General features: G+C 39.0%; 1 protein-coding gene across 3 annotated transcripts in view; it reads right to left on the reverse strand.

The window, feature by feature from the left end:
• The window catches only part of KIF13B (kinesin family member 13B), a 134310-nt gene that overhangs the window by 63964 nt on the left and 44695 nt on the right, over window positions 1–25651 (reverse strand). For all 3 annotated transcript variants that reach the window (XM_054819277.1, XM_054819276.1, XM_054819275.1), the window contains exons 3-11: window positions 15142–15157; window positions 13264–13324; window positions 11457–11549; window positions 10631–10811; window positions 10159–10246; window positions 8671–8805; window positions 7209–7321; window positions 6658–6769; window positions 1737–1949 (exon numbers count right to left, since the gene is read on the reverse strand). In XM_054819277.1, the coding sequence (XP_054675252.1) occupies window positions 1737–1949; window positions 6658–6769; window positions 7209–7321; window positions 8671–8805; window positions 10159–10246; window positions 10631–10811; window positions 11457–11549; window positions 13264–13324; window positions 15142–15157 (1012 nt within the window). The remainder of the gene's footprint in view (window positions 1–1736; window positions 1950–6657; window positions 6770–7208; window positions 7322–8670; window positions 8806–10158; window positions 10247–10630; window positions 10812–11456; window positions 11550–13263; window positions 13325–15141; window positions 15158–25651) is intronic.

Genomic DNA, 25651 nt, shown 5'->3' on the forward strand with positions numbered 1-25651 from the left:
GAATTCCACCCAGGAAGGAGAGTGAAGCCAAGGCGATCTTCAGAACAAAGACAAAACATTATCAGTGCAAAGGCGCTGGACACCACAGACCAGGACAGGAAGATGAAGCCCAGTTACTCTCAAGATGTAACTCTTGTTTATCTATTTATTTGGACCTGGGGCAAAATTACTCAACATTTTCACATGCTTCAACTGTAAAATGAGCTAGGTAATTCTCCTCACTCCCTACAACGCTTACAAAAACAACAGACAATATGGCCCCAGGTTCACACCAGACCAGTAGGTGTGCTGCTCTGCTGAAAGCAGTTTAAATTCCCAGCTTAGGAAGGACAAGCCGGTGGCCTTGGCACAGACGAATTAAAAGATATAATATTAATTTTGACAAGAAAAGATCAAAATGTGGGGATTAAAAAAGAAAAGGGGAAAAAGAGTATAATGCCTTACTCTTCTGGGGTGGGGTGGAAGTAAACTGTCAAGTTCTGTTCTGCCTCAGCTGTTCAGGAGAAAAAAGGAAAAAGGAAAGGAAAAAAAGGGGGAAAAAAACCCCCAACAAACCCACAACTTGGTAACCTCTATATTTGGAAATGAACTTTGAAAATGTAACCTGACTGTCGTAACAGGTCAATGGTTTTGTTCACTAAAAAAAAAACCTATTTATGCACATTTGTGTAAGAACAATTAGATGAGCTACAAGTGTAAAAAACTGACAAGACAACGAAGGTGGGTTTTGACCCTCACTGTGTAGCCTCTTCATAGCAAACTACACGGGTTTTTCCATGCTCTTTGCAATGCCATGGGGATGACAGCTAGGGTGGGATTTTAATACTTGGGAAAGGAAATATTTATTACTTCATCTTTAGGAAACATTACTTCATTACTTTGGAAAGCTGTCATTATTTTGGAATTAATGCTCACAAATTAAACAAATAGGGAGTACTTGCGTCATCTTGAATACTGTTAAGTCTGTGGCTTATATTTTTGAGGAATTTTTAGATATTTAACTTGCGATACCTTAAAGAAACCGATATACACTTATTGGATGCTTAGCATATTAGGCAGCTCAAATTAGAACAGTCCAAAATTCACCAGTCATTTCTAATATTGCAGCCAGCATTCCCTGCATACCTCATGAGGCAAATACTGTAATCCTAATTTTTCTGAATTGCAAACCAGACGGATTATATCACCATTGCTTTGTCGCATTTGAGAATAGAACTCAGAATTACGCTATTTCTTGGCCTTCACCTCACATTTAGACCATGCTCCCTTCGCAATTCATTGAGGTAGCTATGCAGATATTCATAATACTAAGACACGTAAGAAAGATTCAATTTAGAACTGTTAAAGCTTGCAAGCATTATTTAACTGAATTCACTATTGCAGGATGTAGCAACATTGAGTTCTTAAAATACACCAGCAAAGCTCTACCTAAAAACTGCACAATCTTAAGACACCACCCCTTCTCCTGCCTCCATGTCCTCTTTCTTTTGATCTGTATCTTGCAATAAAACCAAGATTGCTCAATGGGTTAGTCAAACGCTACCTAGAATCTCACGTTATCACTCGTGTTTCAAGACTGATGTACAGAAAAATGGAAAGAAGTGATATATCCAGAGGGATTTCCCACTGATACCATGTAGTAAATCTTTGTGGCATTCATTTTCGAAAGCCAGGTAAGAAAGTCCTGACAATGGGGTTTACAGGACTTACTGGCTAGTCAAGACTAAAATTTGTACCTCTGCTTTTGTGAGCTGTTCTCGCAGCTTCTCCACTTCCTCCCGGAGCTCCCGAATAATACGAGCGTTGGGGTCTTCGTTCACCACAGCATGATTAACGATGTTCTTGGCCCGGTCTGCGTACCTCAGCGTTGAAAGGGTCTCGTCATAGTTGTCTGCTGCTGGGCTTACTGTTGCTACCATGGCAGTCTTGCTGTTACCACCAAGGCTATCCTGGAAAGTGGTAGAGGTTTTAAAATTAAAACAGAAGGTTGTTTTGGTTTGTCCGGTCAATGAACTTAGGTAGCAAATAATAACCTGGGGTTGGGAGTAGATGGGGGCAACTAGTAACAGAAACATTCCTCAGTTCAGAATTAATATTTGAAGCTGGGTAAATCAAGGAAAGCTGTTATTTTCAATCTTTATTTATTTATTTATTTTTAAAGCACATTTAGGAAATGTCATTCTTGGCTTTCAGAATCAGTTTTAGTTTAAACAGGACTGAAAACAGTCCCTTTTTTGGGCTTTATAGTGCCTAGTAAGAGCTTCTAAGGTTTACTTCTATGTTTTCTTCTTAGGCTTATGAACCAGAAAGATGAGCACTTCAGCATTAGACTTCTCAGATACTACTGAAGGAGCTCAGGAAAGATCATGATAAATCCAAAATATCTTATTTTAAAGACTGGAAGTGAGATGTGTCCAATAAGTACTTAATTTAAATTACTTAAAGATCTCCTCATAAACAATATAGTTGATTTATTCTTATAAATGTTTCAGAATGGGACCTATCCCTTCCCCCCACTTTCACAGCTCATAAATCTAAATCGAGTTATGTAAGAAATTACTCTTTTGGAATTTGGTTGACAGAGAAGAAGGGCATGAAACCACATTCCTGCAAGGCAGCGTGCTGGGGGAGTGGGGGAAGGAAAGGAGTGTTTAATCTTTTTATTGATTGCCAAATTGTGTTTTACAATTTTGGCCAGTCTAAAAGATAAAATATTCTGCTTTAAATTTTGCAGCAAATCTTTTTATTTTGGTTGGGTTTTTTTTTTTCTTTCTTCCCCCCCAATATCCCTTTCTGAGATGAACCATGCTATTAACTTCCATCTTCAATCACCCATGAAATCTAGGTCAGGCATTGCCATTAGAACAATCTGACTACATTAGCTGCTTGTCTAACCATTTCAATTACAAAGCACACATGTAGCTTTCCCTAGCAATCATTAAAACGCCCCTTTAAGTATTTCCTTAAGACTCTCTTTTTTGCTGCATGATGCCTAAGCCAGTTTGACAGCAGTCTGACTGCTTCGGTGGTCAACCAAGCATTGACCACACCGACCGATGTTGCTTTGCTGCTCCACTGGTAACACTCTGCCGTCTCTGGCCATGCAAAAGGGCTGTCAGCTCTTCGAGTATAGAATATAAAATTTCATTTGTATAATGTTCAGCACAGCGAGATACACCAGTGTGGTTAGCACTTGCAGATAAGAGTATTTAGAGAGAAGTCAATTGAAAAGAATGGCTTTCTGACTGATACAAGTGTGGGTTTTTTCTCTTCATCTGAGGAGCAGCCAACGCTTACTCCAATACATGGCTTAAAAGGACCCACTCTAACACACAAATGTTTTTCCAAAGCATCTACTGAAAACTTTAAAAAGACTAACACGAGCACATGACTCATTCGATGGGATTTCTGGCTCTACAGAAGCCAGGACTTTTCTTTAATTTGTCAATCGTTTTCAAAAATTAGGAACAACACTCTGCAACTGCAACCCCTCTTCTGCATAAAAAGATGAAGTTTATCAGTGTGCTGGCCAGGTACTCTGCTTCCAAATCAAACCTTAACAGTTTGCACTTTGGGAACTTCCTTCATTGCACTAATTAGCTCCAAAATAGGATTAATTCATTATTTGAATTACAACTCTGCTGTACAGGCAGCTGAGAACGCCGTTACAGTGATACACCGTAATTCACAAAACACCCATTATGAGCTGGGTGAAGTTCCTCTTGTACTGTAGCTATTCAAGCCCAATGCCAGACTGGCCGATGAAGTTTTATGTAGAAAAGCGTTGTGCTGATTTCACTGGTTTCTTTAATGTTACGCAAGAAAGGTAGACGAATAGTAAGCCAGCCTCTCATTAGCAAAGACAGCATCTGCAAATTACTCTGGAATGGCTGGGCTTGCATGTGACAGAGACACAGAGTGGAAATAAGTAAGTTCAGTTATTTCTAAGACTAAACTAGCCCAGTCTTCTCTAGCACCAAGATTACAGTGAAAACAACTGAAAATGTAGAGATCAGAAATTACATTTTTAATAGCAGCCATCTGTAAAACATACAGGCCTTCTGAATAAAATGGGAAAACAAGAAGTTTGTGCCACTACAATTTGATAAAACCAAGAAGTTAAAGCACTCACAAGCTACTTTGCTTCCTACACATAACCTGATACCACTCTTCAAGCCTCCTCTTGCAACAGTATTTTTCACCTGGTACTTCAGTCTAGAGATCCTCAACAAAACTAAACAAAAAGTGCTAAATCTTGAGGTCTCCTGAACTCTGCTGGTTTCTCAGATTTGTGGAGAGACCCTATGTGACAGATATTTCTAGTGTTAGAACACATTTACTCTGCTTTGGCATCATAATTAAAAGTTGAAAGCTAGAGAGAAAGATAGCCCGCCATCTCATGGCTTCAACAAACAGGCCTCTCTAAATGAATAAATCCCTCCTTTGATCTTTAATTAAAAAAAATGTTTAAATTTTCCCCTTTCAAAATAAAGCTTCTCTTCAATGAGCTTGTTTGTAAAAAATCCAAAAGCCCCAAAACCTTTTGTTTGCACTTAACATAGCTGGATGTTAAAGACACAAAGAAGGTTTGCTTGAAAGAAGGCAGAACAAAAGTGCACTTCTATTTATGAGCTAAAGCAAGTGCTGTGTACGGCCATCGTCATTGCAGCTACAATGCATCAGACAGGTGCTAAACAGGAATTTCACTCTTCTTGCTGGATTTGTTTAGAAACGGAACAGCATAACTAATTCTAACAACGAGGCTAGAAATCCTTTAGGAAAGTTTCCACTCCGCTTGCTCAGACTATTCCGGCCACATCAGGAACCCAAGCACACATGCCATGGGAGCAAACCCAAGCAAGCTGCATGTTGGTTTTGTTCCCATCTACAGAGAGCCAAAAAGCACTTGTTTAATTAGAGTAAAAACTCAGTGTAAATATACAGAGGCAAAAATATATTTAAACACTCAGAAAGTCTTAGGGCAAGGAACACTGTGAAATGAGGATTTTACTGTAGAAAAGCATGGACACTATTTCTGTGATGCCATTCTGATTTTTATGTAGCTCTCATGACTGTATTATTGGATGTCCAGTATCTGTAATGTTTACACCGGGGAGAAGAGAGAAATCATTTCACAGTAGTCATCCTAAAAGGTTCATTAAAAGACAGCACTGAGAAAAATGAAAGGTGTCAAGGGTTTACATGAACAGAGATTTTATTTTATTTAAGCACTGAAGTCAACTTTGTTTTCAGACTTCCTTATGGAAAATAATCTTTCTGAATTTCCACATCTCTGTATAACCTGCAAGTAACATTCTTTTTACCTTTTTTTTTTTCAAATGTGCAATCAAATCATAGGACAGTCAAATTTCAACAACATTTTAAAACATTACTAAGAATGACTGGGTGAAGCATAGCTTTTGTCAAGATAAAATCTATCCAGAGCACACACAAAGCAAGAGGACAGAAAAAGGCTGGCAGTGCCAAAAATCCATTTCTTCTTTGCAGATTGTATCTTTCTACTGACAAATATCTTAGTTACTCCTTGATAACAATAAAAGAGAGCACAAGAAAAAAGGGAAACTTACTAAGTTGGTATTTTTACGAGACATGGTTACAAAGTATCCTGGCAATTAAATGATGAAAGAGAAAAATTTTAACGAAATGGCAGGTTATAAAATGAAACTGAGGTCATCTACATATGACACCCCATTCAATAATCCATCAAAATCCAAGTCAATCCAGACCACTCAAGCTGTAGCAGGTAAGATATGAAGACAGACAGAGAAGGCACCTGCAATAGCAGGGGGGCTTTTTTTCGGAGAGAAGTGGCTACATTTGTGCTTGCCACTCATTCAGAGAACAGGAAAAAACCCAGAGGATGACAACACCTAAAATCAAACCTGCAGTCCCAACATTCCTTGTCATCACGCTATCATGCTTTTAAGGCCACTGTATGTAGGAAGCGGGAAGAACAATGAAAACAAAAGCTTGCCTTTTAATTCAACATACATAAAACTCAAGTATTTAACAATTTGGTTTTTCATTTAGACCTTACAGAACTTCATCCAAGTACCCTCACCATACAGATTCTTTTTCCCCCCCCAAAGAATATCAAATAGCATCCTATGCAGTACAGATATTGATTTAAATTTCACGTGAACACGATGTACAAACTCTTCTGATCTGATCCTCAGACTGTAACTGGGATAATGCTGTGCAATTACACTCTGCTGACAAAGCCAGAGCATATTAACAAATATATTATACAATTAGAAAAAGGTAATAGTTTTAATCAAGATCCTCAAAGCTAACCATGCCACTATATAAAATTCAGTTGCATATGGCAATAGCCCAAATTAAATTAGCCCCAAGGTTCTGTGTGAAGCTGTATGTAAACCGATCCACAAAAGACAATGCTTTTTTAGAAAGTTTCTTATTCTTTAGGTCATTACAGGTCAGCAGAAGACAGGGCACATATTTAGTCTGTAGCAATACTTGTGGCTTGCATCCAGATAGTTTTTCAAAGACAATTATGGTTAACATCAAAACCAGAAAATGAGGTAAAAGAACAATGGTTTATTTCACTGAATGGGACTCTTCTCCCCTTTTCCTCCCTTTTATTTCTCTTTAAGAAAATAAGATCAGAGTACTTACTTTAAGTAACCAAGTGAGCACAGAATCACGATAAGGAACAAATTTGTTCTTGTTCTTGCCAGCAGCCTGATCTGCCAGGGCAGAAATAACCAGCCCAAGCGTTGTGAGGGACCTGCACAGAGAAGACAAGCAGCCATTAACAAGTGTAAATACTCATAAGTCAAATGCATATTTAGACAGTGACTTTCTCTCCAAAAATGAGCTCCAAGGAAAAAGTTCCTAGTACGGTTTTGATCATTCTTTTCTCACAAAAAGCTCTATCCTTGTTTTCAGTACGTGTTTTGACCCTTAATAATCACATCTTCACAATGTAATTATGCAGTAGTTGCAGGCACACAAGTACAGAACAAAACCCACCATTTTCAATAGGCAGAGATCTCACTCAAACATCAAAGAGTATTATATGTCAGAAAGAGAAGTAGAGAGAGGGGAAGAAGAAAACTGGCTACAAGAGCTTATATTGACTTTATCCTATTTTACAAGTATGCTGTATTTAGCAGTCATGATTGTACTGATGAAAAAAAGGAAAATAAATAATCACAGAGTCTTACTTGTTAATGTTGCTGCCTTCTTTCAGCCTGTCTCCCGCAGCACCAGTCTTGGTCGCCCTTTCACTCCCTGCTAAGTCAACCAGACTCAGCTTGCCCACCTTCTCACCCGACGTCTGCAGAAGGAACCAGAGAACAGCTACTGTTGGTTCACTCAATTTAACTTATGTAGTTTGATGTATTTTCTAACAAGAATCAAGCTTCATTTCTTGGTGTGGACTCTCTGCAGCTGTTCCAACACCTCTGGAAGGGACTGGACTTGAACAGTATCCTGTGTTAACTCACTAGCTGCCGCTTCAGGAACAACAGGAGGATTTGAAGTCAGATACACTAATATCTTCACGATATCTCAGAAATGTCCACAGGAGAGGTATGTAGGGCACATTAGTAAAATGTTAAACCAAGAAAAATGCAAGGGTAGTACAGGGCAAGGAGTCACAAAGACAGACATGGGGTTTACAACCCCATGTCAGAAACACTCTCCTAAAAATCTCTAGGTTTTATACCAAGTTTTTTTCTGTTTTTCAGAAACTAAAAATGAACATGACAAGAAGCATGTTATAATTTATGAAAATCATTACAATTGCAAAGTCTCCTATATCCTCAGCAGCCTCCTAGAAAGCAATCCAAGCTATTTGAGTATTTAAACCTATAACACAGATTTTATTACCAATCCTTTTATCTCATTTGACCCAAAATGACATTCTGAAACACTCCATGAATTTCATATGTCAATCTGAAGAGCTAACTGACTTTGAGAACAGTTTGCTCACATCATGCTCTTCTGCACAGAATCTATCAACAAAGTTTAAAGAGTTTTGGTATGGGAGATCTATTTCAATTTTAGTTTATCACTATTTTCTGTGAGGGATTAAATAATATTAACATAAACGTACATCACACACCCCTCCAAGGAATATTTACATATAAGGAAACGTCAAGAAAAACATTTTCACATTTAAATATTTTTTAGATATTTAATATATATATACACACATAAAATATTAATGCCATACCATGCAAAATTTTTGGAATGAGTGCTTCTGTTTACAAAGTTGATCATTTATACATATGTGCATGAAGTAACCCCTTGAAGGAGACTACTAGATGTATACTCAGGTGTTTTTCTATTTTTCAGCTACACGTTGTATCTTTAGTTTCTGCTCCAAGTCTGTAGTATGCACCGTTATTTAAAAGAAGTGTTTCTTTAGTTTAGATTCTAGGATTAAGAGATCCTTCCTGCACCCTCCAGCAGGTCTGCTGCAACTGGGGGTTTGCATTTTTGCTTTCTGTTTCAAAAAATGCATTTCCAGTTACAAACCTCCTGCACACAAGGGCAGGAGACTGTAGCAAATGACCTCCTGAGGTCCCTTCCAACCAGCACTTCTTAAAGTCTGGGAATATGTTAAAGCAAGAGACAGACATTCAAGCTTAACACTTGGACCTTGTAACTTGTTTTACTTACCCCTGATTGTACATCATAGAGCGTATGGGTGAGGATAATCTTGAAGACTGCATGGGACCGACTGCTCTCCTCATTCATGTTGGTTGCAGCCACTGTTCGAGATTTGTTGCCCTCGGACATCAAGGACTCGATGTCCTAGATACAATTTTCACAGGGATAAGCATATCTGCATTAACATTCTTTTCAATTATCTACCTAAACAATCTCATTTTGGTATAAAATACAGCAAGTATTTTCCCACTGTTTATTCATAAAACGTGAGAAAAAAATATTGTGATCTCCCTTTTAAAGACTAGAAATTACACAATGTTGTGACATGCCTATTCATCCATTACCTCTACCTAGATATTAAATTATCAACAAAAATAATGCTGCTGCACACAGCAATACTCAGAAGCAAAGAAAAAAGTGAGGAAATAGCAATTCATGTCTGAACACTGTAACATCTTAGCCTCAGTTGTCAAACACATGGTCTTGGAATCTGTAATACTGGCATAAGGCTCCAAGTTTTATAAAACAGAACCACACTGAGCGGGGTCATTATGTTCCTCCTGTATATAAAAGCTATAAAGTCCTTTGATATATTAAGTTGTGATACTTGAGAAATATGCAGCTCCCCTGCTTAAGTGTTTTACAGCAATCCTGTAAAATAGTTACAACTGTAGAGTCTTGGGCTTAATTTTTATTTAAGCATCTTTAGCTGGATGATGCTAAAAATAAAAAACCAACCAAAAAAAAACAAACAAACAAAACACCACCACAGACCATTTTGACTCTGTATGCTGTATTACACAAAGCTGCTGGGCAACATGTAAAGGAAAAGCATGCCATGTGTTTTGTCTTAACAGAAACCACCAAAGAGAGGTAAATGAACGCCTGGGGAGACCACAATAGGAAGGGCTACACCATTTTCATGTTCTGCTTAAGAAGTCAGAATTCCATCCCATATTTACTCATTTCTCCCACAGTATATCAACGCTTATTAAAAATTAGGACATTTTGCAAGTGCACACATATACATTTGCTATCCAGCTAACTACAGCACTCCCAATAAACAAGTTTCATGCTATGTTCTCAAGTATTTGCCTTGTAAACAACCATTAGTTTGTACTTCCAGTGTGTCTGTGTGCTACTGGTAAGTGACATTACTAGGCAATAGCATGACAGCCAAAAAGTGACAAAGCGTGGTACTGAAACCCTGTCTCTGCTAAATCCTGGTTCTGTAATTAATCATGGAAAACAATTTCTCATGGATACAGCCTGCACTCATCTTAAGGTTGGGAGGAAAGCTGTGGCATTAAATAGTTGAATTACTTTCAGAATTATTGAATAATACAGAATGAAAACGAGTTTCTGCTCTTAACTCTGTTCTCCCCAGCTCTCTTGCTCTAAAATCTGTGTTACTGCCATGGCAATTAGGTGTAGCTTAATATTTTTGTCCTAGTGTTTAAGGTGCCAACACAAGCCTTTCATAAAATTGATCCTTACCTTGTAGCTAGCAACAGCTAGTTTGGATAGGCCATCTACGTAAGGACCATAAACACTGTGTTCTCTAACTTTTAATGACTGACGGCTTCTGGTTGGAAAAAAAGAGTTATTTGACTTAAGACAACATTTATAGAAAGTCAATTTCTCACTGACAGATCTCAAACATGATGGTCTTACAAATATCATAATAAAGCACAGAACAAGGAGTACAAAGCAAACAAAAAAGCCTTACGTCTACACGTAAAACGCTGACAAACATTTTTGTCACTTCATAAAAATTCATTAGGGTGAGTTTACTCCAAGCTTTCAGTCTCACTATTTTGATTTAAAATGAAAGTACACTGAGATCAGGAAGAAGCAAAAGCCATCCTACGCAAACGCCTTAGATGGGATCCATTAAGGCAAACTGGTTATGGGAAGGAAGAGTGTATGACAACATTATTACAGTGCTGTTGACACACAGATTACTTACCCTTTTGGGTCAAGAAGATCTCTGACTTTCTCATTGTATATCTCCATGTAGGATACTTCCACTTTGAAACTCTGCTCTTCATTTTCCTCCTTTTGTGCTCTTTCGAAGAGTCCACTGCAAAGTCTTGGGATTAATCCAGGCTGATCAGCGGTACCCATCATTGTGTATGATTTTCCAGATCCTGCGTGATTGAATCTATGATTAGTGTACATGCAACAAAGTATCTTGCTTTGCAGAACATGGAAAGTAAATAGAGAGAAGAGGTAAAAAAAAAAAAAATTTGCATTTCAGTAGACAGACAATTGTGTGGTTTTCTATTTCAAAGTAACCAAAATACAATTTAGCTAAAGACTAATTAAAAGGAAAAGCAAAACAAGAAATTTAGTTCAAACTGACAGAGAAGCCTTTTTCAGGTAGATACAGTCATACTGTAGAAGACAACCCACTAGCACCCACTTCTATGCCACAATGAGAAAAATCAGTTGCACAAGCATACTGATTTTTGCATATTACATTTAAAATGACGATTAAAGATTATTCCAACTGCAGAGGCATATGAGTGATGCACTGAACTCAAGGACAATCAAAATCATGCCAAAGATTATAATCTCAGGTGTGAGAAATAAGGGTAGCCAGCAGCAAAATCCTATTTCTCATCCTGTCTACCTCACATCTAATGCTGCAAAAGAGAAAAACATTTCTTATCTACATTACAAGGCACTTCTCCTGAAACAATGTCACAACAGACGTGAAAAGAGTCTCCAGTCAGAAGGTAACACCTTTTGTGTCAACAATTATTTTTTGCTTACGTGCGGAAGGGACTTACCAGTTTGCCCATAGGCAAAGATGCAAGCGTTATAGCCTTCGAAGGCATTCTGAAGAATATTCTCTCCAAGGCACTTGAAAACAACATCTTGACCTAAGAAATAAAACACCCAAGCTAACATTGTAACGAAGCAACAGATTCCCCCCGCCCTTTGATTTGGATCCTTGAATAATTACGTAAAAGCAAACAGTTAGTGTTTTCCTGCTGTTGTTGCCCAAATAACATGTTTAGCATCCAGTACTTGCTCCCTCTACAAGAGCAAGACCATCAGCCGGTAGACGTGCTCCAGATTTATGCTGCTGTCAAAATCAGAAGCTGCAATTCTCATGCATATACCTGTATATGCTTAAACCAACATCTTATCAATGGTCACACTCAGAAGTTTGATCAGCAGGAAATCTACTACCAATTGCAGAATTTAATCCACTGGTGAGTGACACCACCTCAAAATATACTCAACCTGTACGTTGTAACAGCTGTCAGTTGATGTTAATCTAGGGCAATGAGTAAAGAACTAGATAATTTTACTGTATAAGGTATTAAATAATACCATGAGGAGATTTTTGCAGAGAAGGAATCACAGCTATGTGCGAGTTATTATAGCACAAGACATGCGTTAGCAAAATACAGGGTATATCACTTCTTTTGTAATTGAACTAAACCTGTAGGAACAGCTTTTCAGCTCCTTTTCCAAGCAGAGGAAGAAATGCTTAACATATTTGGGTATTATCTATTTAAACAAATGCGGTATTTTCAGAATTTCTTTTACAAGCAGAAGAACTAAAGTCTGACCAAGACATGGCAGAACTTTACGGACTGAGAAGTCCTCTCAAATATGTTAATGCTCCTGAAAGCTCTTCCCTTCTCTCATTGACTGAAGTCCATATCTTTATATCCAAGTCCACTCAGAATTTTACACGTGCAAAATTCCTCGTCAGAATTACTAATAGCTGTGCCTAGCTAAGCGCAGCGGAATGGTTTTGGACCAAACGCTTCCAACAGACCAAGTGACACTAAGATGCCTTCATTAGCGTGAGAAACAAAAAAATTACCTTCCTAATTTGTATGGCTGAAAGTGTCATGTTTTTCTCAATTCCTCACCAAATTACTATTCATTAGTTATTTGTTAAGAGAAATTAAAACCTAGAAGCACATCCCTCTCTTATTTTCCTTGTGATTTTTTTAAAAATAAATGTAAACAAGCTTAACTGATTCCCAATTCTAAGAGATAACAAGTATGAAAAGACAGATCACAAGAGTGGTAAGTCCACATATATTTCATATTTTACCATAACTGTTTGCCAAAATGTGTCATAATAATACACAGAAAACTTTTAACTAAATACATTACACATTCTCACCAGACCATATGAATTCACACCCCCCTATATTAAATCAGGCTTTTTTTAATACTCCATTATTAAGTTCTAATATGATGTCACCACTGTGAAACATGAAATTACGTTTAGCAATGTTCCTCAAAATCCTGCAAAGAAATGGAATTGATGCTTGTAAAATGATGGACTTGGAACAGTATTTTAAATAAAGATGTAAATATGAGTAACCCATTATTGTCATGGATTTCTGTTTCCTACACCGCAAACAGGAGGCAATGGCTGTTGCTATTACCATCTTTAAAGAACAGAAACAGGAATGACTGAAGATCTTCCTTTCTCTTTTGATAAAAAGCAGTTATATAGGGGAAGGCACTTCGTGCCGTATGGTCTGTGCCCTTTAGCAAATACTGTATTTTAATCAGATCGCTCGCACTTGGAGACAGCAAGCACCAAGCTACAGTAAATATTACCTGCATATTTTTCTTTGACAGATTCATCCATAGACCAAAAACAGTGATCGTAGGCAAACACCTGTAGGAAAATAACCAGGAGGATACCTTATAAAAACTGCTGCCAAATCAAACATGTTATCCAAATTCTGACAGTGCTGTATTACATTGGCTAACATCATACTCCTTGGGGCCATTCTGAACATATAACACGCAGTCCCACAGAATTACTTATTTTCTATGAGTCTGAAGCCTAAACACACACCTCATCTTCCTACACGCAAGCCTGCTCCTTGCTTTTATTTCTTCCTTTCTACTGTGTGAATCCCACCCTATGCTCTCCAAAAGCTCTTCATGTAGCAACTGAGTGGATGTCAAGGAGCTCTTTCCTTATCTTCCTTTAAACCCATCTTTGCAATTCATTTCTCACAAGACTTTCTATTTTGCAAACTGACAGATGTCCCCTGGCTGTTTCTGCCTACCATCTCCTTGTGTCTTGTCTGCATAAATTAAAAATACGCCTTAGGGTAGGAATCTCTTTCCATACAACAGAAGTATGTATTTATGTACTGCTGACAAACAGCATGTAAGCAGTCGTCACCAAAAATCTAATACTTGTAAAGAACAATATAGAGTAAATTAGTTTTCTCACGAGAAGAGTAGCATTATAATATTTTTAAATAGAAAAGTTTAAATTTTGTGGTAAAGCCATTTGAAGGTCCAGAGGCACCTTTCAACATGAAAGCTGACCAATAAGACGGTGCGTATTTTGGGTCAGACGTTTGCAAAAACAACTCCCCTGAGTGTGAATTTGCAAAAAAAAAAAAAAAAAGGAAAAAGAAAAAAAAGAGGGTAGTATCTGACCTACATTCATACGGGCAAAATTTACTCTGTAGGATATAGGAGAGTGCAATGTATTGCTCTTTGGCTGTGTATTTCTCCTCTAAGCATAACAAAAGCTCCTCTTTCCCCTTTAGATGTTCTGCACTGCTACGCAGCTGACGTTTGCATCACTTCAGATCACGTTGGCAGAGCAAGCATGCCATGTCAGCATCTCACATCCACTTCCTCAACCCTCAGTCCATTATTTCTGAAAATTTCACTTTATCTGTTAACACATTTTCATCTTTCATTTTAGTGAAGTAGCAATAGAGCAGATCTTCAAGTATTTAAATGAAAATAATTTGGAAGATCATGCAAGAGTTGAAAATCCATACTACCAACACATCCAAACTTACTACATACATTTATGAAAATGTTTAATATAGCAAAACTCTTGAAATTTAAATAACTTTTCTTCAAAAATACATTGGATTTTTCTTCCTACACTACATTAGTGTCCCAGCATCAAGAGATAGAAGTGGTTATTTTACATCCTCTAATTGAGGAAACAACAGCCTGTTTATTAAAGGTTTTTGGTTCTTTGAGATCATTATACAATTAAGCATATTATTATAACATCCCACGCCTTCGGAGCATTTAATAAAACATCATTGGCTACATGACCGCATCAATAAATCTGAATCCTGATATGCTAGAGTAGCGATAGTTATCTGCATACCAAATAGAGTCACAGGATCATAAGCCGTAACAACAGAATGAGTTTGCTTTAACACAGATACCAGAAAATGCTTTAAAAAGCCCACAAATAACAAGTACTCTTCCATTCACAGTCTGTTATGCTGAGTATGTATGTTCTCATCTGTTCCTGTGACTCATTTTTGGCACAGGCTGTACAGTGCTCTTCTGCAGCAAGGAGATGCTTCGAGTTTCCTACTCAACAGCTGATCAACTACAGAGCTGTTTTTTGAAATGCTTTTAATATTTGGATAACCCAAGACTGAATAAGTGATAGAACAATTTTCACACACTGATTTAATGTGCAGTAAAAGCTCTTACCTTTGGTTGGGTCCTACTGTTTCCCGAAGCATCGGGAGCAGAAAGGATTTGGTACACGGACAGGATAAGAAAAAGACAAAAGAAAAACAAAGACAACATGTTAGTTGTAGTGATTTTAGCTTCATTACTCTATTATTAATACCTCATCATTGGGATGCTGCGTTTAAAAAGTTCATTTCTCTCCTTACAGATCCTGAGTCATTTTATAAACCAATGCTTATTTCTTTTCAAGAGTAAGATTTGAGATGCTGCTCTGAATAAGTTGATTTTAAATTCAAAGCCACTGATTTTCCTCATCCTGCCACCATCTTTTCCTCATTCTCTCCCTTTTTTTTTTCCCCTTGTGACACCTCTCTCTTTCTAGTTTTGTGGGTGTCACTGTCTCTTAAAAACAAAGCACCCAAGCAACATAAGAATTTCCAAAACCACTTGAAGAGGAACTTCAGGAGAGTTATTCAAGAGGAAATTTCAGAGTCCAATCCTTGGACTTGCCCAACTCTGTTCTCTCACGGTTCCTGGGACAGCAGAGCAAACATTTGTTTCCCTAAAAGAATGAGCAGAGAATACCAATTCCTTTAGCCTGTTATGTACGTAATTTAAAAGTTTGTTCAGATTTTTTGGTTTTGTTTGTGGAGTTTTTTAACAACAACTACAAAATTACTGGAGTGACCTCTAAAATAAGAGCATAGGTTCAGTTAATTCCCCGACAGCAGGTTACACAGCCTTCCCGCATGCAGAAGGCTGAATAAATGCAGCAAACACACAGAAATGAAGAACCGATATTCTCCTTGTGCTGGACTTTCCAAAGGATATTTGGAAGCTCTTGACATCGGTGACAAGTCAAGTCTTGTGACAAGCCTCATTGATTTCTTTTGAATAGAGCAGGAGAAAGACACGGGAGCCACATAAGATTACTCTCAGAGTTCTTGCTGTTCATATGGGTTGAGAAGAGAGTTTAAAAATAGCAATTTCTCAGCGTTGCCTCTCAAAAGTAATTATTTATTAAGCAAGACCATCATCTCTTTTTACTCAGGCCTGGATCTAACATGCATATCTGTTAAGAGGAATGATGGTGACTTTGGATAGCAGTTGGCATTACCAGCTACGCAGGATGATTATTTAAGTCGAGGTTCACCTGTGACAGCCGTGTCGCAGGGCCATTTGAGTAAGCAGTAACACCATGACCACTTTTCCCCCCCGCCATCTGGCTACGTTTAAATAAAAGCTCTCCCAAAGTCCTCGGCAGAACGCTCGGTGCAGACTCTTGACTGTCACTGTTGCTCCTGGGTGGGTCACAGACGTGGAGGCGGATTGAGGGAATCTCCTTCACCAGGGCTTTGATTCAGACACAGAAGACACCAGAGAACCCGTGTGGATTACTCTGAGACACAAGCATTTTGTTGGCTTTCTGGGCTCTGAAATGCTAGCGGAGCAGTCTGCTGAAGGACTTCACTGGAAACTGCTAAGTGGCTTTTAGAGGTGCTCCTGCTTACAAAGCAGGCTTACTCCTATTCCTACAAGATGATCATTCTCATTGTAAAATAAAGAGAATAGCAAGCCTGGATTCCGAGTTTGAGTTTAGCACATGAAGATGAGATGCTGCTCTTTAATTCAGCATGCACTCATGCTTATATTCCCCAGCCCAGTTCCAAGGCAGGACTATATTGTGACAATGCAGTTAATCTTTCTAGTCCTCAATACAGCACATATTATTGAGTATTTGGATTAAAGCAGTAATAAGGATATAATCTCAGAAGTCATATCACATATACAATTTTAAGAGGATGGATTATAGTAGGCTATGTAAATCATCAAGCTTAGTTCAGACTAAAGGTCTTAGTATCTCATTTTCTAAAGACCTGCACAAACACACAGACCCATGTCTCACTCGCGGCTTCACCTAATCCAAACACGTGCAAAGGGAAGCCCTACATCCGAGAAACCCAGTGTACAGCATTTAGGATACAGCACAGCTATCTAGAGCCACAGCTTGTCCTGTGTAATTTGGACCAAGAAGAGAGTAAATCGGACAAATGTTTCCCTAAGGAAAGCATTAAGGGTGCATACCGTATTACACAGCACTGTGCTGTGCACATACCAACCCAGTAACGCTGCAGCTGTGCGCTACTATAGCTGGGGCCAGAAACCCAGGAAAAGATTTTCAGCCTGATTCGAAATCCCGTGGGAAATGAATAGATATGGGGATACAGGACCCACGGCAGCTACAAACACACACTGGAAGTGCTGGGTGTTTCGAGGAGGCTCCATGGCCAAGTACAGTGCATGGCTACGGTCCATCCCAGAGGTGATGAAAAGGTAAATGCCAAGCAACAGCATCACCTACAGAACAGGGAAGTATCTCCTACAACAAAACACTGATGACAGCAACGTACGCAAAGAACATTTCCTATGGTTAAGGTTGGCATTAGCAAAAAAAAAAAAAAAAAAAAAAAAGAAAAAATCCCAGAGGATCCGAATATCGGTAACTTGTAACCGTAACAAATAGTAAAGAATCACAAGTAGTTCTAAAGCAGAAGAGATCACATACAGTGGTGTCTCCTGCCAACAGCTTACGCTGAAACCCGTGTCAAACCAGTGTCGGCAAGGTAGAGAGCGAAAAGGAGCACACAGTGAAATGATCCCTGCAGGAATCAAAGCACCCGTCCAGCGGCTAGCCAGGATGCTAGCCATTTCCCCCAAGGATGCTGCCATTTCAGTGGAGCAGGCAGGACTTGCTATCATTCCTCAGCTGACAGCCAATAATTTGCATCTATCTCAAACGTAGCAGAAACGTCCAGGACAGGAAGGCAAAACTTATCTTTTAGCTACTGAAGGATGTCGTTGAGATGTTTTCAGCCCTGTATTTCCACTTGAATCCAGACTGACAGGACTTTCTCTCCCCAGCTCCCCTCTTTTATCTTTTTTTTTAACTCAATGTCAAACAGAACTAAGGGGAATCTAATGTATCTAAGGTTTCTAAAATTAAAAAAGGAGAACAAATACTCTAAAACAACTGCCTGCATTTATTACTATTTTATTTGTTGCAGCCAAGTGAATATATATGCTGTTTCAAGAGCGAATGAAGACATGCAGGCCTGAGTAATCATTTCTTTTTAAGCTAGCTCTTACACGGTATATATGCTTCTTGACCAGCACACATTTGCTTTCCTTATCGCTATGCTAGTGGTTTCACAGATCTCAGGCACAATGTAAACACCAGATAAAACCAGAGCAGTTCCCAGCTGAGACCATTAGTATATGTCCAATACCACTACTGCTTCTGTGTTTTTTTTATTTTAAAAAGAATAGCATCTCCAATAATTCAATCATCTATTCAAGTACAATAAATCAGTCTGTTCAGCAACAGTTATTAGTGCATTTTGATAACATCTCAGATCAGTTTTTACTCTGGCTTTCCAGGTTCAAAAGGAGAAGGAAGGCATAGTGACCTTAAGCATATTTGAGATTTTACAAATCTCGTGGGGAAAACACCACAACAAATGAGTAGAGGTGAAACATTACTGGGAAGAGATGAGGATAGCTCAGCCCTTATCTATTCTGTTTGGCTGACCCAAGGACTCAGGAGATAGCAGCCAGCTGGCAAATCAGCGCATGCTCTAAATCAGTCACAGCACATCCTGCTTCTTGCTTAAATCAGAAATGGGCAGATGGGGCAAACAGGAGGTGGCAAGTCAGAAAGCAGGGAAAAGAGGTACAGAGGCTGTAGGACATGGTCTGACAAGCCAGGCTTCTTTCTTCTCTGTTCTTGTTCTTTAAAATATATAAATACATATATATTCCTATGCTAACAGTGACTGCAACAACATCCAAACTATAAATTTGGCTGATATTGCTCAGTGACACAAGGCTATGCTGGATTTATGGAATTGAAACATAACATTTTACCATTTTCAGAAACTTCTGGAATAGCAAAATATAATACGAACTTGTAGGTTAAAAAAAGAGGGAGAAGGAATGATTCCAACAATAGTTATGAATTAGGAAAGTCTCAGCAAATCTCCAGAAATTCTTACTGCTTTCCACTTTCAATCTTCCATAACCATTGCAAAAATAAGCCTATCAAATTCCAATGAAATTAGTGCTGTTTTATGCCCTTCAGCAGGAACTGCTTAGCATAAACTCTAGAAAGTAGCTAAAAATACAATTAGAAAAACCATACTGATGGGGAAAAACTACTTGGGGCTTAACAGCAGAAAGGTGTCGGTATCTCCCAGTGATCACTCTGTAAGACCACATCTTCATGCTCCCAGCGCTGAGTTAGCTTGCCTTAAATCAATTTGTATTCACACACATTTTATTAGAAGTAAAGTTGGCATCATGTGTCATAGTAATTTCTCCTTCGGATGCAGAACAGCTCCACTTTGTAGCAAGTTTATTCTTTTTAAAGTATGTACAGATATAGTCCAAATCACTGTGTTTCTGATACTTCTTAAATCTAGTATCAGGTAAACTGTTCATACCCCACATTCACAGACTGTTAAAACACTCACAGTCCCCATGTCAGCTCCACATTTCCAAGCAAATCTGGAAGAGAAATGCTATATTGTAATTGCACCCTCAGTACACAGGGGAATATCAACACAATTGGACAAGCAGCGGCAGCCCTGGTCTTCGTAACAAGTCAAAGGAAAGAAACTGTAAAGTAGCACCTAAAGGACAAAGGGCCGATAACCTCCAGAGGTCCCTTCCAATCTCAGCCATTCTGTGATTTTTATTAATAATTTGTTGCAGATAAAAGCAGTACAATAACTGTGCTGGGTTCTGACACAAACGCACAACTGCATCGTATTTCAGTTATTCCCTGGAAACAAATAACTAACACTACACTGGGCAGAATTAGTTCTCCCCAAAGATCTTTCCTTCCTTCCTTTCCCTGCGTAAGTATGCCCTAAATAGTATCTGAACGAAAAACGTTGCATTATAATGCTCAATTTCTTTTGTGGCTTCTATACAGTGTTTTCCCTTGCTCTCTCTCACTCACCTGCCATGAGCTTTCCCACTCAATCTCACACCACCACCTCTGGGGAAAAAAACCAAAACAATACAGCAGGGTAAGGATGCTTGGGAACACCTCAGAAAAATCAAATATTGCATTCACAGAACCTTAGCGCAGAGCTTTACTAAGCAAATGTAGGCTTTGTTTGAAGAGCAATGGGTTAAAAGGCAACAGCTTTCATGGGCTGAAGGGTTTTTCAAGAAAACTCATTCTTCAAAGACGACTCCTGAGTTTGACCCCTAGCTATATCTTGGAGGGTAAATACCGGGCGTGGATGGAGCGGAATACCAAAAGGGCCTGTGCATCGCTCACGTTGTCTCAGCATTCAATACCTGCCTGTAACGGGAAGCAGGATTTAACAAACCACTACTTTGCAGCCTTTATGTTGGAATAACAGGGCTTATGCAAGTTTACCTTCCACCATGAAGAAACAAATATATCCTCCACTGTACTAGGGGAGCTCCCTAGTGTGGAGAAGCTGGTAAGCGGTGTAGGAATTTCTGAAGAAGTCTAGCACCAGCAAGTCTCAAGGCAGACAGCTTCAGGCACACCAGATAAGGATGCAAGGCACAAAAAAAGTATCAGGAAGATCTTGCATTTGTTTGAAGCTTGGGAGCCCAGCTATCTTTCTGAAGCAGATCCTTTAATTGGCAGCATTTTCTTTTCTATATGAATAAAGGATTCAGAATAAGATTTTTTGATGAGCCAGCAGTTAGTTAGAAAAGGCACTGCGATGTTCAGAGCTTTACTGTTTGAATTTTAGCTCAGAATTTCTTTCCCAGAATAAAAGAAAGCCAGCCAATGGTAAAATAAAATCTAGACAATAAATTTGATTATTTTACTAGCATAGACATAACTGAAAGACAGCAGTATGACAACTGATAAGAAATAGCAGAATTAATTGAGAACCTGTTTCCTCTCTTTCTGTGTATCAGACAAATACAACTTGCAACACATTTTGCTGCTGCTAGGTATACAATGAGAGGAAACCTCAACTAAATCAAGTGTGATCACTTTAGGCTTCTTTATCCTATGATTCTTAGAAATCCACCTTCCCAGAATATTTCAGAAGGTAAAGTCCTTAAGGTTGTTGGGTTTAACAGTTTATAAATATTTTTTACCCATTTTTCACACGTAGACCAAGTGGTATCAAAATACTGAGTCCCACTAGACTCCAATTTCTGGATGATATCCTCCAATTAATACTGTTCTTACAGAGTCTCTATTTTACCTCCATAGCAATACTGAGCTCTTTGGGTGAAAACCACGCTGCCCTATTTGAGCAAAAGATTTTTTGCAAACAGAAACACTCTCTTTAAAACAAAATCCCCCAATACGTCAAAGAAAATGTGAAAGAGCAGACACAGTTCAAAGCCTAAACTTGCATAGCTAAAAGGAACAAAAGTAATCACTGTTACTTGGAAAATTCCTCCAGTGCTCCAAGGCATTCCAGGCATAGTTGGCCGTTACTTAGTTTCTACTGACAAAACTAATTTTTGCCAGCTCACTCAAAGAAAAAAAAAAAAAGTGCCCCCAAAAACAAGAACTCAGGTTGAACAGCAGCTTTGTGGGTTTGGGGTGTTTTCCAGTTGGAGCTAAATTTTCTGTATTGTTAGTCTCAGTACAATAATCTGCTTAGTCCTGACCACATCCAAGTGGTGCATGTATCCCATAAAGCTCCTGTTATGACAAGGGGATTACAACTTTATCCTTTTGTTTGTAAACACTTAGATGTGGGGATACTATTGTGCTCTGGAGAATGTCTGGTGAACACCCAGTACCCAAAACTTTCAATTACTATTGTGAATTTCAATATTTTTTAATAGACCCTGACGTAGCTACCATTTTATAACCACAGGAGGGAGGGAAAAAGCCCTCTTATGATTTGGCAGTCTATTAACTCCACTGATCTCCAGATGGAAACATGACAGTCCTAACCCTGGGATTTGGCAGAAAACCTGTTCTGCCTCTGGGACAACTGCACAACTTGCTTAAGTCGAACACAATCTCCAGCCAGCCAAGGAGCTGTGTGATGAGCTCCCGAAGTGGCAGAGAGCACAGTGTGTGCGTGTCCGTATATGCCTCTAGGTGTACGGAAACACGTATGATAACGATAACCTTGTTTTACAGCATCAACTAATGCAGGCATCTATACACACAGAATTCTCGTCCAGTATAACCTTTAATTTACTGCAGGGACTAGAAAGCCAAGTTGCTGTTATGTAGGATTAATCCTAGAACGATGTACCGTACACAAGGTTTACACTAAAAGCAGCCATTAAAATGCCCACACAAGCGTATAGGATGGATCTAAAGTCAGAGAACTCCAAAAGAAGAGGCGTATTGCAGGCTACCAAATCACTGAAAGCAGTTTGGAAGAATATCTCTACACCTGGTAGAATAGCTAGTGGGATAACTGTGTAGAAAAGCCTTCCTGATGTGGACATAAAATAATTACATGCTGTAAAGATGCTTTCAGTACCGGTATTTTACAGAGGGAGGGGGGGAACCAGTCTGTGTTTTCACAAGGCATCTTTTTCAGTGGCACAACAGAGTCTGCACAAACAGCAGTTGTATGAGAATAACTGTGCCGTGAGAATTACTTCATCATACTTATCAGAAAAAAAAACCCCAAACAAACCTCTCAGCAGTATGGCCATACGAAGAGTGAAACCAGCTCAACAGATCAAAGGCTGACTTCTCACTTGGAATTCTCCAGGATTACCATCAGAGCTACCCCAAATGTCGCAGCACCAAATAGCTGATTCTGTACTTCCCTTCTCCCACAAAAAAACCCTCCGCAAACCCTTTTGGCTGTGATATTAGAGTCTAATAGCAAAGTTTTTCCTTCTTACTAAACTATTGCCTGAAAACACACATGCAGAATTTTTCACTCAGAAGTGAGGGTTGGAGTTTGTTTTTAAAAAGCATTTTCCTTTCCAATTAGATGAGTTCCAGCCTGCCCCCTTCACCTTCCCCAAGTCACAAGCTCCTTATTTCCAAGAGGATCCAAGACTCCCAGTTCAAGGTTTTGTTCACACTGTTAGCCCTAGTTCCTGTCAATACACAGAATTAATCTGCAATTAATGCAGAAACTGTGTTATGAAGCCCCAGAACAGCTACCAGTCTGACTTATTATTTTTTTTTTACTTTTTTTTGTGAGCAAGTTGACAATTCATCATGCAACAGTCAGTGCAACTTGTCTAACGCAAAGGTAAGCTGCAGAGAAAGAACAACTGTGTTTAGACCTCCTTAACTCCAGCTTCTTCACAGTAAGATTTTAAAATGCCTATTTTGAAAATGTAGGTTTTTTCCTACATTTTTTTTCCTTGGGTGGCAGGTGGGATTTAGAAGAGCTCAAGACGACAACCATAAATGATTAAATTCTTTATCAGCAACTTTCTTCAACTCTTTGAGATTAAATACACCGAGCATACTCACAAAACAATGAGAAAATTATTTCAAACACAAGGAGAATTTTCACCATATAGATTTTTTTTCTTTGTGAGGCCATTCCAACATCAAATAGCCTTGCCCTACTTCAAACAGCTTTCTTCCTAGAGAAGTGCTTTTGAATTCAGTGTGTGAGTTTGTGTGTGCACTTAGGGCAGAGGACCTGTCACCAGGTCTCCTGGGGAAAAAAAAAAATTTTTTTTCAAAACAACTTTTTCTGTGTCTGTATTCAGTCAGCTAGAGCAGTCTAGAGCAATATTTTTGAAATATTTGCCTCACTCTTCCAACTTAAAAATGATCTCAAGGCTTACTGTGATTCCTAGTTGCAAGATGTTTTTTCTTAAAGACTCAGCAAAAGGGTAAAAATTGGGAACAAGCCAAACCAATGCCAGTACCTCCCCCACCCACAGAAACTGCACCAAACAACCTCCCCAGGCCCCCTCCCTGCTCACTTCCCTTGTGCGGGATTTGAGAACTGTCAACGCTCCCTCACAGAAGAAAGTAAAACATGCTGACATCCACAGAAATTTCTAAGGGGAGTCTACTGGCAGCTAGAAGTAGAAAATAAAGGTGGGAAAGGGGGTGGAGGGAGAGAGAAGTCCTTTATGTGCATCTAGGAATAAGAACAAAATTTTTTAATCCATGAAAGAATATTTTAAGGACTCTTTCAGTTCCACCAAGCCTGGTATTTCCTCCTTTTGTAGATCAGCCAGCTGTATCATCCAATTCATAAACTCATTAAAGCCTCTACCTTAAACTAGTTTGAGTTTGTCTGTCTGCCTTGAAAACACAAATATATCATCCAGAATCACCCCGGAAGAGAGCTGAATTCTTCCCACGGACTTGGTTATATTTACACACACCTACCTATACACAAATGTGTGCATCCAGTATCCTTTGACAAAAAAAGAATCGACTTCAGGACCTCTCTGCTTCAAACAAGGAAGAGAAAAAGAGAATGGTCCATGACAAAGAGCCAGAAAGGATCTGCAGCCATGGAGGCTCCAAGCCTCCCGAGTAGCCCACCAGCTCTTCACCCTCAGATTAAGCAGGCAATCATTGCAAGCTACAGAAATTACTGTAACGACTCTTCAACCCAGGGAAACAAATGATTCATCAAGAGCATTCTGAAAATTTTCATAATGTTTTCTATTACTTTTAACTATGCACTAACTCCCTCTGCACACAATGTGTAGAAGAGGTGTCTCTCCCATGCTTAAGCGTCTCTGAGTACTTGCTAATTCCCTCTCTACTCTCCTTCCACTGAATTACTTAGGCTATGAAGAAGCTCTATAGTATAACACCTGCTACTACCCATTTTCTTTACAGACCACATGCCCAAAGAACTTACAGTCATTTATCTCATGATTGTCCATGCAATTTATGTTAGATAATCGCAAAGACGGCAACTCAGGAGACACCTTCCAGCTTGGTGGTCTACATAATAAGTCAAACTACCTCCTTCACCTTGTTTTTTGGTTCCAGAAATCTGCCTTGTCTTCAAGTGAAGAGTGACAACCCGCTGTCTTTGGAAAGGGTGATGCCTGTTTGAGGAGACGCGTGGACTCAGTTCTCCAACTTCTTTAGAAAGTCCACCAGCCACTAAGCAAGTAGGTAATGTTTGAAACGACTGCAGTTCAAAAGAGAACATAGCTGTGGCCGCATTTTGTAAAGAAATCAATCTTAGTGGTGTGTTTTGTATATGCAGTGTGTTTACAAGGTTGGGAGTTTCAGCGGATATAGTGTCCAGTTACTTTCTCAATCTCAGTGCACTTTCAGCATCACTGGGTCTTCAGCTGTCGAGCAGGGCAGTTCTGGGCAAGTGCACAGTGCAAAACTCATTTCTGGCGTGTCTAGAACTGGGCAGCTGCTAAGCAAAGTGTTGTTTTCATGTGGTAAGTCTATTCATGGCCTGTTTTGGATCCAACTCTACTTTAGGGACTCAAACAGTATTTAAAACTACTTACACACACTGGAAACCAGAAATGATGTTGATTTAACAGTGTATGGGGAGGAGAGAGAAGGTAAGAGTTCTAGGCA

The sequence above is a fragment of the Grus americana genome, chromosome 3, assembly GCF_028858705.1.
Source record: "Grus americana isolate bGruAme1 chromosome 3, bGruAme1.mat, whole genome shotgun sequence".
NCBI lineage: Eukaryota > Metazoa > Chordata > Aves > Gruiformes > Gruidae > Grus > Grus americana.